Source organism: Cygnus atratus, chromosome Z, assembly GCF_013377495.2.
Source record: "Cygnus atratus isolate AKBS03 ecotype Queensland, Australia chromosome Z, CAtr_DNAZoo_HiC_assembly, whole genome shotgun sequence".
Classification (NCBI taxonomy): Eukaryota; Metazoa; Chordata; class Aves; order Anseriformes; family Anatidae; genus Cygnus; species Cygnus atratus.
This window is the reverse complement of record NC_066396.1, coordinates 20439774-20457826: the sequence shown is the minus strand read 5'-3', so window position 1 is coordinate 20457826 and position 18053 is coordinate 20439774. Positions and strand designations below refer to the sequence as shown.

At 36.1% G+C, this 18053-nt stretch overlaps 1 protein-coding gene across 2 annotated transcripts in view; it reads left to right on the top strand.

Moving 5' to 3' along the window:
* Positions 1-18053, top strand: part of PDE4D (phosphodiesterase 4D) — a 654770-nt gene that overhangs the window by 258961 nt on the left and 377756 nt on the right. The window contains exon 1 of one of the 2 annotated variants that reach the window (XM_035553452.2): positions 4728-4996. The exons of the other annotated variant lie outside the window; for it this stretch is intronic. Coding sequence (XP_035409345.1) covers positions 4728-4996 — 269 coding nt within the window. Of the gene's footprint in view, positions 1-4727; positions 4997-18053 lie in introns of those variants that run through there. 2 annotated transcript variants of the gene reach the window in all.

Sequence of the window (18053 nt, the reverse complement as noted above, 5' to 3'; positions counted from 1 at the left end):
TTTCTTTCCCACTTCTTCTGCACTGTTCTCAGGTGCGGAACTAGAGTTCTTCATCGTGCTGTGACCTCACACCTGGCCCTGCCTTAAGCAGGAATGTTTGCAGAATTTATTAGATTCTTCTCTTGCGTATGTTGTAGCTCTTTCTGGTCTTCATGATCAACAGAGTATTGAACACTTCAGTGTTTACATATGGTTACCATAAGGAGGATATTTTTTATTTAGGAAAACTACAAGAATTGAATGATGGACTTTCATTTTTAAAAAATATCCTTAAGTGGTAACTGGAAGAGAATAGAAGGAATTGGTACTTCTAGGTTTTTCTAATACTGAGCTTCTGTTCTAAGGAGATTCTAGTTCTCTGCTTTTGATCTGAGCCTGAAGCTGGTTTATTTGAATGTGTAGTAAGCAAGACTAAATCTGATCTCAATATAACTTTTAGCAGTGCAACTATGACTAAGCAAAGGTTGGAAAATCAGATTTAATTGTGGGTACATTAAATTAGAATATTTAATCAAAGTGAATCAGACATACTGTATAAACATACTGTAAGCAATATCAACATTATCTTTTAGAAATGTAGTATATATGAGCTCTCAAGTGTTCTTATTTTGAAAGACTCAGCAAATATCTCTTGTGGCTGAATTTCACAGTCCACTTTCAGTGATCTCATTAGTAGGACTGGTGAAGAGCCTAGTAAACTAGTTCATCTCTATTTAAAAATAAATAAAATACTTAAAAATAATCTGGATTTAAAAATCCTACAGTCATTTTGGCATTGTGCGCTACACTTTGCTTTCTCAGCATATGAGAAAGGAAAAAAAATATACTTTTGTTTTTATCTGAAGAGTTGTTTTCTTTTTTTTTTTCCCCAAAGAAGTGGAAAAAAAGTAGCTGCTAATGCTTTCTAGATTTAATAATTGTGGTGATTTTTATAGGGGGATCAGATGATTCAGTATGTCTATTGAAACAGAATCAGAATCATCTAGTTTGGAAGAGACCTCCAAGATCACGTAGTCCAACCTCTGACCTAACACTAACAAGTCCTCCACTAAACCATATCACTAAGCTCTACATCTAAACGTCTTCTAAAGACCTCCAGGGATGGTGACTCAACCACTTCCCTGGGCAGCCCATTCCAATGCCTAACAACCCTTTCAGTAAAGAAGTTCTTCCTAATATCCAACCTAAGCCTCCCCTGGCACAACTTTAGCCCATTCCCCCTCATCCTGTTACCAGGCACGTGGGAGAACAGACCAACCCCCCACCTCGCTACAGCCTCTTTTAAGGTACCTGTAGAGTGCGATAAGGTTGCCCCTGAGCCTCCTCTTCTCCAGGCTGAACAATCCCAGTTCCCTCAGCTGCTCCTCGTAAGACTTGTTCTCAGATAGGTCTTTTCATTAATGAACCATTATCTTTACAAAAAAAAAAATACATATATAGGTTTTTTTTTTTTGATGTACAGTTAAGAGAACTGGAAATTATTTTCTTTTTCTTTATGGAATAGTTTGTCCTCTTTCTGCCTTGTTCTTTCACCCACTTCTGACTGTAAAATAAGCATTTCATCTAAATCACACCATATTTTATATTGTTACATACTAAGCCTCTGCTTTTTATTACAATGAAGGCTGCTTACACTTCTTATTTACAACAAAAACAGCCCAAAGGCTTTCATTTAACTTCAAGAGTATGTTTGAGTGTTGTCACAGGACATCTAAGTTCTAGGTGGTGACAAATACTAGCTCAACAGATTGTTAAATAATTTGTATAGCAAGACTTTATAGTCTGTGGTTCTGATCTAATGAAAAGTATTGGTCTGTGATTCTGATTGTGAATATCTCCTTTAGTACCCCTAGATATTTTTCTTTTTCTAAGGAGAAAGAGGTGAGTGTACGTCAGATTAAGGTGTCTGGGGAAATGGAACATTGAAATTCAGATTAATCCGTTAACGGATTTTCGTTCAAGTAAGGAAAAGCATTTTAATTAGCTGTTCATGGAAATGGTGCTACTTTATAATGACTGAGTTCAGGTGTCCTGTTAAAGGGTCTTATCCTGCTGTTCTGTACACATTTCACATTACCTCTTTAAATATGTGCCAACTGCTCTTGGTGCCTGTAATGCAGGGTGTCAAGTTAATGATTCTTAATTCTAATATTACTGAAGAAAATGGAAATGATCTGTGAACTAATACTTTCTTCTTCTATCACTTTCTCTGTAATGTAGCGCAACTTAAACCAGGAACTGAAATCAGTGTTAGTGCTCTTGTTGATGTTGTTAATTCACTGACGTCCAAAAATATGTATCTTTTTAGTTTTATAAAGCCATTGCTGCTCTCTGAAGACCATACTTCAGAATAGACATAAGATGGCAGTATTTCATAGTATAAAAGAACGTAAGTCTCTATACAAACTGTATTGTTGGGGAAATAAAAGAAAAAAAAAAGATTGGGCTTACATGGAATAGTAGATTAAAAGAAGTGATATTTTTTGTTCATCGTGGATATAAAATAATTGCTTTCATATAATATGCTTTTATTATTTTTCCTTTTTGAGGAATGGTGCTGTCTATGCTATTCCAAAGAAAAAGGAGTGGCAGCAGTTATTGTATTAGTTATATCTTAGTTATGATTTAATCCAATTATTTTTGTCTGTGGATTAGCACTTCATATCCAGTTTAAATTTTGTTCTCAATAACACACAACATAAATCTGTTTTTGTAGTGTCAATTGTATCTGTGTTTTAGTCTATATTTGGGCCATGTTGGTTTTCAGACCCTGATTAAATCTTATAACTCTAAAAAAATTTTAGAAAGATAGACAAAAGAAATGGAATGCAGAAGTACCATGGAATGCATGGTACTTCTGCATTCTGTGGCACTGTCCAAGATTGAGTTAAATTTGTAAATACACCGTTATCACATTTCACATATGACGCAGTACAGTTAAACTTGTCTACATAATGTGGCTGACACCTGATAGCAATGTCATTCTTAACGTAAGTTGACCTTTTAGTTGCTGTTCAACTGAACAGCATGATGATGTTCTCTTTATAATTCTCAGGAATTGTGGCTTCAATGCTAAGTACAAAGGTGATTCCTCTCCTTTGCGGCACAGGGCTGCTTTCGCAGGATTTCTGATTTCACCCTAATGTAGATAACAGTATGGCCTTTCACATGTGGCCATATAATTGTACACAAAGAACCTTCACCCCATTGAAAACCTGGATATTGTGTGTGCTTCTAAAGTGAAATTCTTATTCACAGAGGAAAGCAGGATTGTAAGATGAAGTAAAACAGAAAAGTATATTGCACTAACAAAAATTATATGTAACCAATCCTCTGGCATTAAAAGAGAAATCTTTCATAAAATAATGATGACTTGCTGCTGCAGAATGAACAGGAAGTATGGTTATAACTGAAATGTTATTGTCATCACTGTAAATGTGAATGCAGCAAGCTTAAGTAAATATTAGCCTTCCACCGGTTATTACAGGTCTTTGCTATCAGTCATGAACAAAACTGAGCATGTTAATAAAAATTTCTAGAATAGCTGGAGTCAGTTATTTTAATTACAAATGAGTAAAATAAAAAACCCTCATAGGATTGACTGGAAAAGGTTTTGTTGGATCAGAAAACTCAATGTTATCTTGCAAAATTGCATTAAAAATATTTCAAAAATGAAATTTAATAGCAGTATGCACTGATTAAATAAATGCAATTACTTTTGTTTTTCTGTATATCTGAGGTTCCCTTTTCATATCATTAGTTTGTTTCCTTGCCAGCTGTGAACAGAAAAAAAGGCACTTCCGTAGTTCAAGTAGTGGTCATGATGTGATGGTACACTGAATTAAGAACATCTCATTAAATAGATGCTAGTAGCTGTCATAGTCTGTTTTTGGTCTTTGTACAGCTCCTAACCTCATGTTTGTTTTGTATTTCTGGAAAATGCAAGGTGACAGGTATTAGCCATTCCTAAATGTATTTGAAAAGTGGTTGTCATTGGCCTGCTTTTTATGGAGGAGGGGGAGGAGGGGGGAAAGGGGAAGGAAGAGAAGGCAGAACTGCAAACCTTTTGCATTATTTAATTGTAGCGTTTGCTAGTTAGTTTGAGGTAAAAGTTTGTAATCTTCATTTGTAAATGGGGACAACAAAGATAAATACTATACATTCTGGAAGGAAAAAAACAAAACAAAACAAAAAACCAAAACAAAACCCACAAAACAGAAGATATTCAGCATTCCCCCCTCCTTTCAGCCTCCCTGAAGGTTCAGCAGTAAGCAAATGGAAAGAATAACCAAACAAAATTGAGCACACATCTGATGCTTAAGCCCTCCTCCAGCACTTTTTATGTACATAACCAGAAGTCACTCAAGCAGCTGCAGCACATTAGTTCCAATAGTTTAACAGGCAGCTTTATAGCTCCAACAAAGGCTGTGCTAAAGCAGTTTCTTCCTCCTGTGCTCACCCGCTATGATAGCTAATAAGTGATCTTTGGCAAGAGGACGGTGAGAGGAGTGGTAATGTTTAATAGGTTTCTGTGGAGGAGTTAGCTTGCTTTTTTTCTTTGCAGATCATTATCTGTAGAGAGACGCTGAGGGCAGGCGTCACCATGTTGAGAGCAGAATAGGCTGAGCTGGAGCTCTGCATGATTCTTGAGAGCAGACGTAGAAAGGAAATCTGTCAAACCGATATTAGGTTGTAGTAGACCTTACTAACAAGCTTATCTGGGAAACATGGCTCAGCAGACAAGTCCGGACACCTTGACTGTTCCTGAAGTGGATAATTCACACTGTCAAAATCCGTGGTTAAATGAGGACCTTGTGAAGACCCTGAGGGAAAACCTGTTGAAATACGAGAAGTCCAGGACATCTAGGAAATCTTCATCTGCTTCTCCCCGCTTGTCTCCAGTTATTTCTCCTCGAAACTCTCCCAGGCTTCTGCGCAGGATGCTTTTGAGCAGCAACATACCAAAGCAGCGGCGTTTCACTGTGGCACATACCTGGTAAGCATTGAGCAGGTTGTCATGAGACATCAGGTTAACTTGTCTCCATAAAGCATTTCTCTCCTTGGTGTCAGGGCTTTTTGCTTGCTTGACCTCAGCATGATTCTGTCTGGTTGAAAGAGACAGTTAAATAGTTCTAATTCGTAAATCAAGTTAACTTGAGTTGATCTGAAATTTAATACAGTGAGTTAGATTCCAAATGAAAAGTAGGAAAACATATATTTGCTTCCAAATCTACCTTATTTCTCTGATTTTTTTTCTTCCACTTCCCCCAGAAAAAAAAATTGGAGTCTTAAGAAGGAAAAGTACTTCTCTGATTCTGTGCTGTTCAGGCTAGAGTTGTTGTTCTTCTTATTATTGTTCTATTTTAATGTGCCACATATATTGGCAATAAATAAAATATATTAATGAGCCCCTGCCCTTAAACACAAAAGCAGGATAGCATAAGTTTATCTCTTAACAGAATTCAAATTAAGAAGCACTTGATAAAGGAGAGTGGGAATAGATATTTTTATAAAATAGTACTTTATTAAACCAGGTGCTAGAACAAACAAAGGAAAGACAGGAAGGGAATCCCTTGTGAAATGATTCACTAACATTATAATTATTTTTTTTATGGTCAGTCATTTCTTAGCCACGTGTTTGAGATCAAATCTAAAAAAGAGATTCATTTTGTTGCATCCATCTGCTGTAAAACAGCAGCATAATTTCATTACTTTCTTTTTCTTTTTTTTTTTTCAAATGATACATACCAGATTATTGTAACTCAATAATATATTCCTGCTTTACCAGTCCTGATATCTTGATGTCTTCTATGTTTTTGTCCTCATGAGGTTTTCTACTCATTATTTTTCAAATAAAATGTAAAGAAAGTGGGGGTGTGAAATATATTTAAAGAAAGTAAATCATGCATTATAAGCAGTAAATGGATATATGCTATTCAAGCTTATTTTCATTTGCCTGAAATTAAATCTGCACCATAGGTACGTGATAGGTATATATCTTTCATGTGCATTGCATTTTATATACACATGTACGTAAATCTTTACAATGTACATATTTGCAGCTAAAAATGTATTTCTCCACTGTGTGTTAAAATATCATAGTAAGTACATTTAAGGGGAAAGAGATATAATATTGGGGTTAATAAATGATTCAACGACAAATATATGCAGCATAATAAACAATAAACAGTAAAGGTTGCTGGAGAAGGATGTCTAGGGTAAGGTGTGTGGACGCGTAGGTAAGACAAAATGAATCAAAGGCAAGCAAGTTTAGTTTGTGGTACATTAAAATGTAATAGCAAAAAAAGTTACTGTAACTGCTATTTTTCAGAGTGCTATTTACAGACCTGGTTTAGAGTAAGATCTCCTCTGATAGTGTTACCCTTGAAAAGGAGGTGGGAGAAATGTATGCCTTTTTACTTAAAGAATAATTATTTTGAAACCAGTGTGCATGATCAGAAATTGTGTGTGTCACAGAGAAAACTGGATGAAGTTATGAGACTTCATTTTCCCTTAACAATTATGCATAATCTACAACAACATTAAGGTTTTCTAACTGCTAGTCTTCATAAACCAGTCTATAAATGGGAACATGCAGGATGAAAAGCACATTTGGGCAGAACTGTTTTTTGTTGTAAGCTGAAAGTAAGTCTGTCAAAAGATTACTGAGGAAATTTATCATGTGTGATTGTGTTATGGACATTTCAAGAAGACAAAGGAAATGTATTAGAAAGGAACAGTCATGAACTGAACAAGCAGGTTCAGGCAATATGAAAGGGCAAAGTCTGGCATAGTATTAAAAAGTAGAATTTTGTTTAAATGCACTTTGTTTAGTGCACCATTCACACAAACATTAAAAAAATTAATATTGATCTTATTCAAGCCACCAATAAATGGAACACCATTCATGTCATATTCCTGACCTTCCTGAGCTTGCAAAATTACCACTTAGTTCAGAATGCTAGTTTTTTTTGTTTTTTTTTTTTTTTATGGTGTATATATGTGTGTATGTATACACACACAATTCCAAACATAAGAACTAAATTTGTAACACAAAAGACATTGTCGTGTTTTGCAATGATGTGAATGAAATACAGCCACAACAGGTCCAGTGCATGAGAACAACTCATTTAGCTGATACAGATACATAACTCCCTGATTTCTGGAATACGAAACGACATACAGATACAGGCAGTGGGTGGTAGGCTGATGAATTCTTCTAACAACCCAGTTCTTCATTCCTTTCATGAGGCCTGCAGCTCTCCTCCTGCAGTGGCTTGGGATGTAAAACTTTTGACACCAAAATGCATTTACTGTATTATGTGACTATTATCCTGTTAACATGAATAAAAGAGTTAATAATCTTAGTCATATGACAGGACTATTCAGTTTACATAAATTCAGACTGCACAAATGGCTTGGTTATGAACTGTCAAAATGCCTTCATTTGTTGTTATGTGATGAAGTATTCAACCATAAGATGCAATGTTCATGAACATGTCCATTTAATACCGTGGTGTGATGGTATATACATAAAAGAGGCGTGTAACTACTTGTGATTAAAAAAGTTGATGTATGTATGACTTTATTATCTCTGTAAGAAGCTCTGTGTTTTACCTTTCCAGAAATGTTGAACTGTTGGTTCTGAAAACTGTATCTTGAGACACTTGCTAGGAGTGCTTGAGAAATTGATGAAGCTATTTATGTAAGTGTTCCTTCTGAAGCAGTTGTTTTCAGGAAGGCGTGACTTCATAGTTTTTCATTATTTTTTATTATTAAATTAATAGAAGGCCTCCATGTCCTGCATTCAGAAAGGTGGTTATATAACTTGATTTTGCTTGTAAGAGTGTAATGGGAAATTTGCTAATGTTTCTTTCTACTCAGAATTCATCTGAGTTGAAAGTCTGGTAGCCTCAGACATTTTGAGTCCTCCTCTCCTTCCCATTCTTCTTTATTGTCACCTACCTGTAACTCTGAATGCGTGTTAATAGTTGTCAGAGAAACTTCCCAATTACTAATTCTAGGTTTTCAGAGGGGAAAAATACTGCATTTAGAGCAAGTTGAAATAGAAGACTAAGTAGTAGAGTTACATGGGATCTTCATTTTTGATGGAGAATTTTCTGAATAATTTACCATTTCAGAGAGTGTTACAGCTAATCTTGCTGTAATTTTAATTACGAAATTAAAACCAATTAACTCATTTTGAAATTCTAGAATCACAGAATGGCTCGGGTTGTAAGGGACCTTAAAGATCACCCAGTTCTAACCCCCTCCCATGGGCAGGGACACCACCCACTAGACCAGGTTACCCAAAGCCCCATCCAGCCTACCTTGAACACCTCCAAGGATGGGGCATCCACAGCTTCTCTGGGCAGCCTGTGCCAGTGCCTCACCACCCTCTGAGTGAAGAATTCGCTCCTAACATCTAATCTAAATCTCACCTGTCTTAGTTTAAATCCTTTCCCCCTTGTCCTTTCATTATCTGATGGAGCTCTCCATCTTTTTTATAACCCACCTTCAAGTACTGAAAAGCTGCAGTGAGGTCATCCCGGAGCCTTCTCTTCTGTAGGCTGAACAGCTCCAGCTCTCTCAGCCTGTCTTCATAGGAGAGGTGCTCCAGCCCTCTGATCATCTTTGTGGCCCTCCTCAGGACCTACTCTAACAGCCCCACATCCTTCTTGTGCTGGGGGCCTCGGACCTGGATGCAGCACTCTATGTGGGGCCTCACAAGGGCAGAACAGAGGGGACAATCACCTCCCTCCACCTGCTGCCCACCCCTCTGTTGATGCAGCCCAGGATGCAGTTGGTCTGGACTACTGTCAGTCTACAGACAGTGGTAGTCCATAGGAAACACCTGGAAAGAATCAAGTGTTTCAAAGCTTTGTGACCAGGAATTCAAATATACTCCAGGCAAAATCAATTCAAGTTCCTCAGAAATCTGCATTATATTGAATTACTGTGAAAGCAGTCATAATGCTTTGAGGTATGCTTAGTGTAATGATGGGACAGCACATGTTACAACAAGATACAACTCTTCTGGTGCGTGCTTGACAAGTTTGATTTCTGAATCGTCTCGGCTATTTCCATGCCTTTTCTAGCCACCTGCTGCCTGGTGCAGTTTGTCATGGTTGGGATCATACAGACTGGGATCTGTGGGAGGGAGACTTGACTCTTCCCCAGCTGTGTGAACAATCAGTGTATGTGACACATCCAAAGGTCTGTGGAAGGATGTTTAGATACTTTAAATCGTACGGATTTAGCAACTCGTGGGAAGTCAGCTTTCCTTTATTTTCCATGAAAAATTCCTTTCTGTAGGAAAGGAAGGAGAAGCAAGAAGTATAAATATTTGGAGCAGGCTAGTAACGTCAGTGCAACATAGCAACTAAATTATATCTAATTAATTGAAAGTATGAAGTCATGACATGCATGTGCTTGAATTTTTTATTTTTGGCATTTTATTATCTGTTGCCTTAATCTTTCTGTGTGAACACAAAATGTTCAAATGGTAGTATTTTTTTTTCTCTGATGTGTGTATAGTTTTGGACAGAATATTTGCTCCCCTTGGGATTTATTTTTGCGTGTGTATTCAAATAAAGCAAGTAGTGATAAATGACATTCTTTTTATTACATAAAGTGGGTTTGGTTTTTGTGGTTTCTTTGTTAGTCTTCCCCTTTGATATCTCTGTCCCTTCTCTAGCTCTTCTGAGGCTTACCTTTTGATGGTTGTTTTTTTTTTTATTTTGTTAGATTTTTTTTTTTACACATGCACACCCAAACCTAAACATTTAATATGCTTATTGACTGTAAAAATGCGACTATGTGCCCCTTTATAGGTAGTACTTTCATCTGAATTCAGCCAGCCTTTGTCCCCACCCATAGTAAATATTTTTACATTGACTTTGGCACTCACATATGACAATAGATGCCTTAGAAATAGTTTAGATAGATATGGGTAGGGTGTGCCATTTTAAGTTTCAGGAATGTGTAGCTGGCATAAGGGTATTGATAAACTTAGGTCTTTTGTTTATTTTTACTTCACAACATCTTTTCATTCACTTTTAGCGGTAATTACAAAGTACAATAAAACCTCAAAGTGTTAGTTACAAACATGTTGCTGTTCTGCAGTCTACATAACCTGATGTGGTTCTGTGTCTGGATGCAATGTATTTATGCTGAAACTGTACTAAACTGTAGTTTCAGTTTGGAATAACTTCAGTGTAGTCTTTTTCTTACTACATCTTCTTCTAATTTTCAAGGTGTATTTTCTTCAAAGACTTTTAATGCATGTCTATGATTTTCTTTCCTTCACTACTCAGTGATTCTCAGGCAAATGAATTAAATTGGTGTATGAAAAGTATTGGAAAAGCAAGAGCAATCAAAGTAGGATAGGATGATAACTGCCAAGAACACTAGGGAAGGATAGTGTAATGTATACATACATGGGGAAGGATGTGTATAAAATACTTAGCAATGTATACTCTATACTAACAGCTGAAACACTCTAGGGAATTTTGCAGAGTAGTTCAAACTTCAGTGGATTTTTTTTTTCAGTGGATTTTTTTTTGAAGACTATTTCAGACTAGCTAGACTGCAGCATATTTTTCCTGATTTAATGAGATGCATGTACTCCTGAGATTAAAGCAGTGATAAAAAGCAGAGATAAAGCAGTGTTTAATCAGATTATAGTTGCAACAAAATGTGATAAATAATAACATCCTTTTGGAACTATTAAAATAAAGTCTGAGGATTAAGAAGAGAAGATACTATGAACAAGGTGAAGATGAGTTTCTCATTTGCAAGTGACCTTAACCTTATTTATTTCTGTTGAATTCAGAAGACAAATTAGTCTTTTTTTTTTTTTGTCTCAAATATCCATTTTTCTTGAGTTTCTTCTATTGATTCTTTTTCTCACTTAAGTTTTATTCAAATAAAGTTTTAATCAAGGCAACAACTGACATATTAGTGAACTCTCTTCCACTGTTTTCCAGACTTTTTAGATTGAACTACTGCTTTTCTGGATGGTATGCAGTGAAGATCCCATGCTAGTGTAAATAAAGGATGCATGAATTATTCCCAGGAAATAACTTATTGATGGTATTGTCACAGAGACATATTGCAAATATGTACGATAACCCTATATATCGTCGTGTACAACCAAATATGTTGTCTTTTCTTGAAATTCTGTCAGGTACGAAGGGCCGTGCTTCTGTGTATGCTTGTGTATAAATACACAACAGGCTTGCAAATACACTTTGTGTATTTGATGGAATCTGGGAACACATATGCTTGGGTTGATGGGGCAGAGGTGAAGAATGAGGTAGGGGAACATGATGCTGTCCAGTAGCTACAGAATGGCTTGCAATAAGCTGAGGATGTTGCGCAGTGGTTTTAACTACTGAGAGGAATTTATTTTTTCTGCCAAGCAGGAATGATACTGTTTCCACAGCTCAAAGCTGAGGAGAAACAGATAAAGATAAGGATACAATCCATTTCCTCATAAAGGAAGAAGCAAAGGCATCATCCCAAATGGGAGTCGTGTTAGAGTAGAAGTCTGGATGGTATCGTAAAAGAAACCCAAAAACCACTTCAGAAAGGCCAATAAATTGTCTAGGTAGATTAGCTAGTACAAGATATTTCTTCTACAGCAGCACCCATTGCATCTCTGTTTCTAAAATAATACCCATGTCAACTGTTTGAGCCTTTCTGAATGATGGATGACCTGGTAGATCCTGTATTTCTTGAAAAATTTTAAAAGCTGAAGTGCTTCGCCTAGATCATGGCATAGTCTGATCTGTTTTTTAATGTCATGTTCTGTATTGGACAGAATTTAACATAAATTCTAAATAAGTTAACACAGATAGAACTGAGTTCCTGTAGTTCTGCTTTCATTTTTCTCATTTTTCATTTTTTTTGATTTTTTTACCTCAAATGCAAAGAGCTGCTTTGCAAGAGTGTTTTTGCATCCACAAATTTCATTATATCTTATATTATATTGAAAGCTATTGGGTGTGACTGCAAAGGTTTTAACTCTGGTACCCGTCCAACATGACAAATTCTCCAACTTCCTTATTGTTTTTATGAATTTTACAAAAAGTTATTGTACCTTTTATAGAACCATTTTATTAGCTTACAGTATAACATCTTAGAAAGCCTACTATTCTCAAGCAGTCTCCCATGTTGCTTCTTGTTGGATCACTCTGCATTTTGCAAACTTGCTATCTTCACTTTCATTTTGCATGTGTATTTTACTGTTTTCTTTGTGGCTTGGTAAAACAGGTTATTTGTTCTTTCCCCAGTCCTTTCAATCCTGTCTGTTCTACAGTTTGACACATCTTCAGTGCTTTTATTCACGCTGAAATTGGTAGCCTAGTAGCCTTTTCCTCAGTTTTGAATCTGAACTTCACTGTACCTTGGCCTTATATTAAGTATTTAACAGATATTCTGTAGTTACTTGTATGTAACCTCCACGTTTCAAATGTGTCATAAAAGTTTAAGAAATTTGTTTTCCTTTTTGATTTCTTGTTACAATTCATATCTCTAGTATATGACTTTCTTCTAGGAATACATATTCTTAAAATTTCTTTAACACAGTCTAACAACTACCCATCTTTTCTTTTCACACATTCTTGAATAGCTTCAGCTTCTTCAGGATTTGTAGGTTTTGCTTCATTTTTAACTCTAATGAAATTTCTTCTTTTTCTCATGAATGAACTTTTTGGTTATTTATTTTATACTTGTTTCATCTGGTACCAAGTACATTTTTTATTATTTTCATTGATGGTTGAGGAGGACACTGAGCTTAACATTTGTAAGAGTTCATTTTGACATAGGAAAGTTAACACAACTGAGAAAGCAGAGTGGGAGAGGTGTTTCAGCATCTCAGTCTGCCAAGGTACTAGTCCCATGAGGAGCAACTGTTGACTGGAACAAGGAAGTTTTTTTCTGTCAATGGGCAAAGTACTGACAGACTTCTTATGTATGCAGATGTGCAGTGAATTGTTTGTTAGCAGAAGGCTTCTTTCTGTCCTGATCTGGGGAAAACGGCCAATCCTAGAACTGCCTGTAGCTGGAGCAAGTTACTGGTACTTGGACTGTTTCTGCAGTGGTGTGGTCTCAGTTGTGGTTGGACGCGCTGCCAGACGTGTCCTTTCACTCATGCTCAACTAATATTTTGTTCTTGTGACAAAATAATATTGGTAATATTGACATCTCCCCTCACTGCAAAATTTTAGGTAATAATCTTGTAAATCTCTACTATTTTATACTATGTATATCAGTATGTTTAATAAATGTATAGTGGGTTGAGTTTCCATTTTCTATACCCTCAAAGTTCAGCAAGCCATCTTTTTTACTTTCTCCTTCATCAGAGATGGCATGACACTACAGGTACTGTACCTCTCTGTTCATTGTTTGCTCCCCTCCTAGAAAACATTCCACATCTATCCATTAATTTCAACATCATACCTTTGCAAAGTCTTTTCATTCAGTTCTTTAACAAAAATATGTACAGAGTTAATACATGTCTTGTCTGTGTTATTCAGTGTATCAAATTTATCAGTACTCAGTAAATATTCTTGTTATGGCAGATAGAGCTAATCAGTTACAATTTCACTGTGACAGGTGCTCCACAAGTATATTCCTGACTAAGAACATGACGTTGATTTATTGTAGACTGCACATTTATGGAAGATAGAGTATTTAAGTAAGCTTTGGAATACTTTTAAGTTGTCTTAATGTTTAACAATGTATGATGTACAATTATGTATATTTGCTTTATGGGCCAGACTAGATGGCATATCCAATAACTTTGATAGTACTCTTTAAGACACAAATTTACCTCTCTTTATCTTCCTTATTAAAAAAGTTAAAGGAAAAGTAGACATTCCTGATGTGCATTTTAATATAACAATTATCCAGTTATATTCAAATAAATAAGTTATCTAGCCATTACCATATGTGCATTCTTGTGCACATGTAGTTTTCTTTTGGGGATGGGATGGTTCACAAAATCAAAAAAGCTAGCTATTGTATTCCCAGTCTTGCCAGAATCTTGCTCTGCAGCTGTAAGAACCTTTATTGTCTGCTATATTTTCATAGGTACAGTCACAGACAATTAATTCTAGAAAGGTGTTAATTTACAATCATAGCATGTAGCACATTGCATAATCAAAAGGAAGAATAAAATGACTTGTGTAAATGCATGCTGTCGTAGGAAATAGATTAGACCACATAATTAAGTGTGGAAATCCAGCAAGATCACAGACAATATTAATTAAAAAGCCTAAGAAGAACTTCACAATGAGCTCTTCCCCACCCCCCCCCAAAAAAAAAAAAAATTACTATGGAAGAAATGTTTGAAACTTTTTAGTGTTAGTCCAGAAAGTATCACTCATTTCAGAGGACTGCAATGTATGTGAGAGAGAGCAAAGTTAGATGCTCCAGCTACAAAATGATTATTTGAGAACAATTATGTACTTAAGTATTACTTCTTGTGACAGTCACAGGCTGGAAACTTTACATGTGGTTCTCTTGGGAATTGTGTATATTCAGTGGCTGTATGAGGCTTATGTATCAGAGAATTAGTTAAAACCATAGTCATACAGCAGTTCGTAATATTTGGTGGCATTACTGTAGGAGCAACTGTGATAACACCAAGCCTTTGGCCTTACGTCAACAATGACTTGCCAAGAGCAACAATATTAAAGCACTTGGTGATTTGCATAAATAAAATCAATGAATATCAGAGAAGTTAAATCCCACCTTATGATAAGTGTTAGCAATTTTAAAAGTAACACTAAGGCCAAAGCATTCTGAGTTCAAGCTTGACTGCATCTTTCAATGTGTAAAAAACATCTCAACAAAAAAGGCATCGTGGCTGTATTATGCTGACCTTCATTCCACGTTGGAAAGTCAATGGATCATCAGTGGTTCTTCCAGAACCTCCATTGCAGTACATGGAAGTAAGAAAGAAAGGAGAAAATGTCAGATTTTGCTGGTAATAATCTTGTATTTTCACCAGAATTTGTCAGGAAAATGGGATAGCTTTTTCTATGACCTGTGCAAGAATCTCTTAAACCAGCTTGGAAACTGAGAGCCTCTAAAAGAATGTGCTTCCCAAAAATACAATTTCACCGTGTTCCTACCATACATCTTTTTTTTTTTTTTTTGTCAAGATTGTTTTTGGATGAGTCATTTAAGACTTCTCAGAACTCTCTGCTCTATTCAGAGGCTATATTACAATGCCAAACTTATCTCAGTGCTGATGAATATAAAGGATATATACTTTATGAACCTTCAGGAATGTGTCACTGAAAGTAATTTTTTTAGTCAATTATTTTGCAAACTGTCAGTTTAAGCTCAGTGTCCTGTGAATCCTTAAAAATTGTAAATTAAACTGATCTGCCTGAATAGACAGCATTGAAGAGGGTTTCACAACCCCTCCACTTACTGGAGCATCTCTTGCAAATAACATTGATATGCTGAACAGGGGTAGCTCCTTTTCTGTTTGATGCCTATTTTAGTTGGAGGGTGGCTGGAGCTCAGCTGAGTATGTGGAGGAAAGTCTCTGTCTTTCATTCTGTACGTATTCTCAGAGCTATCTAGCTCTCTGGAATACATTTAATTTCAAATATACTTCTAGACTTATCTTGCACAAAACAGGAAAAATGTTTTTTGTCTTGTGACTTCGCTACAAGCTGCTATTTTGCATGTTCCAAGTAAAAAAATTATTTCCAATCTAGAATAAATGACATGAATGTGTTTAAAAGCCTTATAAAATGTCATTGATTATTTAAATATGAAATATATATTAATATGCAATGAAACATCATTGTTAAAATATAGAGAGAAGGTGGGGGCAGTTAAAGACATAAAGTGATTTTAGCTGTAGAACTTGCTTGATAACATTTTTTTAGATATATGCTTGGGTTATGAGCTGGACTGTTCAATAGTTGCTGGTTCCATCCATGCCCTTTTGGTAATAAAAGATTATCCTTTAGTTGTCTTATACAGAAAATAAACAAAGACTTTGAAATGGAACTCACCCTGTATTATAGAGGTGATCCTCTCTTTTATCAACAAATTGGATTGTACAGTGTAGCTTATATAGAAACTTACTTAGAAAACTTCTCTGAGGTAGGCTTCATGAACTTTCCAATAAAAACTAAGGCTCTTTTAGAACTGGGTGGTGTATATTCTGCAACCCATACATGAAGTGGAAGAAATAAAATACTTCAACAGAAGGATGACATAGTTACTAATGAATAATTTACTTTTTCTTTCATACAGTGTTCATTCGTTATATGAAATGAATTTAATTCTCTTAAGGATGTTTAGACCTTGAATTAGGCTTAGTTCATTATATAGATTCTGGGAAGGTAACTGTAACTTTGATATAATTAATTTCATCCACACAAGAATTTCAGAGTGAAACCACCCAATTTACTGTGAAGATTACAGTACTTTTGCAAAGGAGAAGTCTGCTTAAATACATTACATTTTGCGGAAAATAAGGTAAAGGCTTCATAAGAAGCAATACTCTCAGGGAACTTGGCATGGAAGCCTGGAAGTAGCAGGTTAGCTGGTTTTGGACCATTTGAGTGCAGGTGAACAGTTACAGGGGTGAGGTTAAGGCACAAACCATACTCAGCTGTTAATAATGTATGTTATTTGAACTAGGGGGGAAGTCTGCAGTGAAAGATGTGCCATAATTTTCTTTTAATAAGAACACTTTGTGTTTTGTTCTGTTTTGTGGGGTTAAGCCTGAATTTGACAACCATGTCAGACATACGGTTCATCCAATAAATTTGTAGCTTCAAATGCGTATTTTCAGAGCCTGTTACTTTTCATACCATCTTCTATTTGCATAAGAATTCATGTGAGTTTACCTTGTTGTATACATTCAGGGTACTTTAAGTTATGAAGCCCTAACACTTTCTCCAAGCCTAAATATTTTTACTAATCCAGTGCTTGTCACAAGCTTAGTGGATAATCCTATTAATATTTTTTCACATTATTTTTTTTTCTGGCATTTGTTCTTTATTTCAGCCTAAAAGAGTTAGTGTGAATGTGGTACTTACATAGTTGTTTCAGATCTTGTGTCTTCTGGATTATTAGGAGCTATTTAGTTCCAAGTTTTGCTCTGGCTCCTTGATTTAAGCAGGTTTTGGCTAGTAGACCAGTCATCATCTAGCTCAGATTTCATTTGAGTTGAACCCTGAAGGTGCGTAAGGATACATTAACTTTATATTCATATATATGTGTGTGATCTTACAGCAAGTGATGTGAAGTTGATAACGTTTCTGGCATAGAAAATGCCATTAGACTTCAGATTTTATTTACTGAAATGGTAAGACAAATAAAATTCTGCCAACAAACATTACTTGTTGAAATTAGGAAAATGTTCTTTCTGAAAATGGTTTTTAATGCTATAGCTTCCTCAGTGCTGGTAGGGTTGCCACACACCACACAAGGAGGAAGCTAAGGAGACCTTAGTGCTCTCTCCAACTCCGTGAAAGGAAGGTGTGGGGAGCTGGGGGTCAGCCTCTTCTCACAGATAACTAGCAATAGGACAAGAGGGAAAGGCCTCAGGTTATGCCAGCGGAGGTTCAGGTTGGAAATGAGGAGACATTTCTTCTCAGAACAAGCAATCAGGCATTGGAATGGGTTGCCCTGGGAGGTGGTGGAGACACTGTCCCTGGGGGTGTTTAAGGCAAGGCTGGATGTGGTGCTTAGGGACATGGTTTAGTGGGTGACATTGGTGGTAGGGTGACGGTTGGACCAGATATCTTAAAGGTTTTTTCCAACCCTTATGATTCTATGTTAAGTAAATCAGACTGATGTTGCCAACACAGATCTCAATGATGGCCAGTTATGGTAAAGATGGACACAGAAGAAAATATGTGTTTACCAGGCTAGGAGGTAAGGATTTTTCCATCTCCAAAGTTCACCAGAAATGTAAATATTGTTTTCTTAAATGTAGATTACGTTTCATTATGCTTTAAGCAACTCCAAGAGCATGAACAATTACTTTTCCCTTTGCATGGTGACATGAG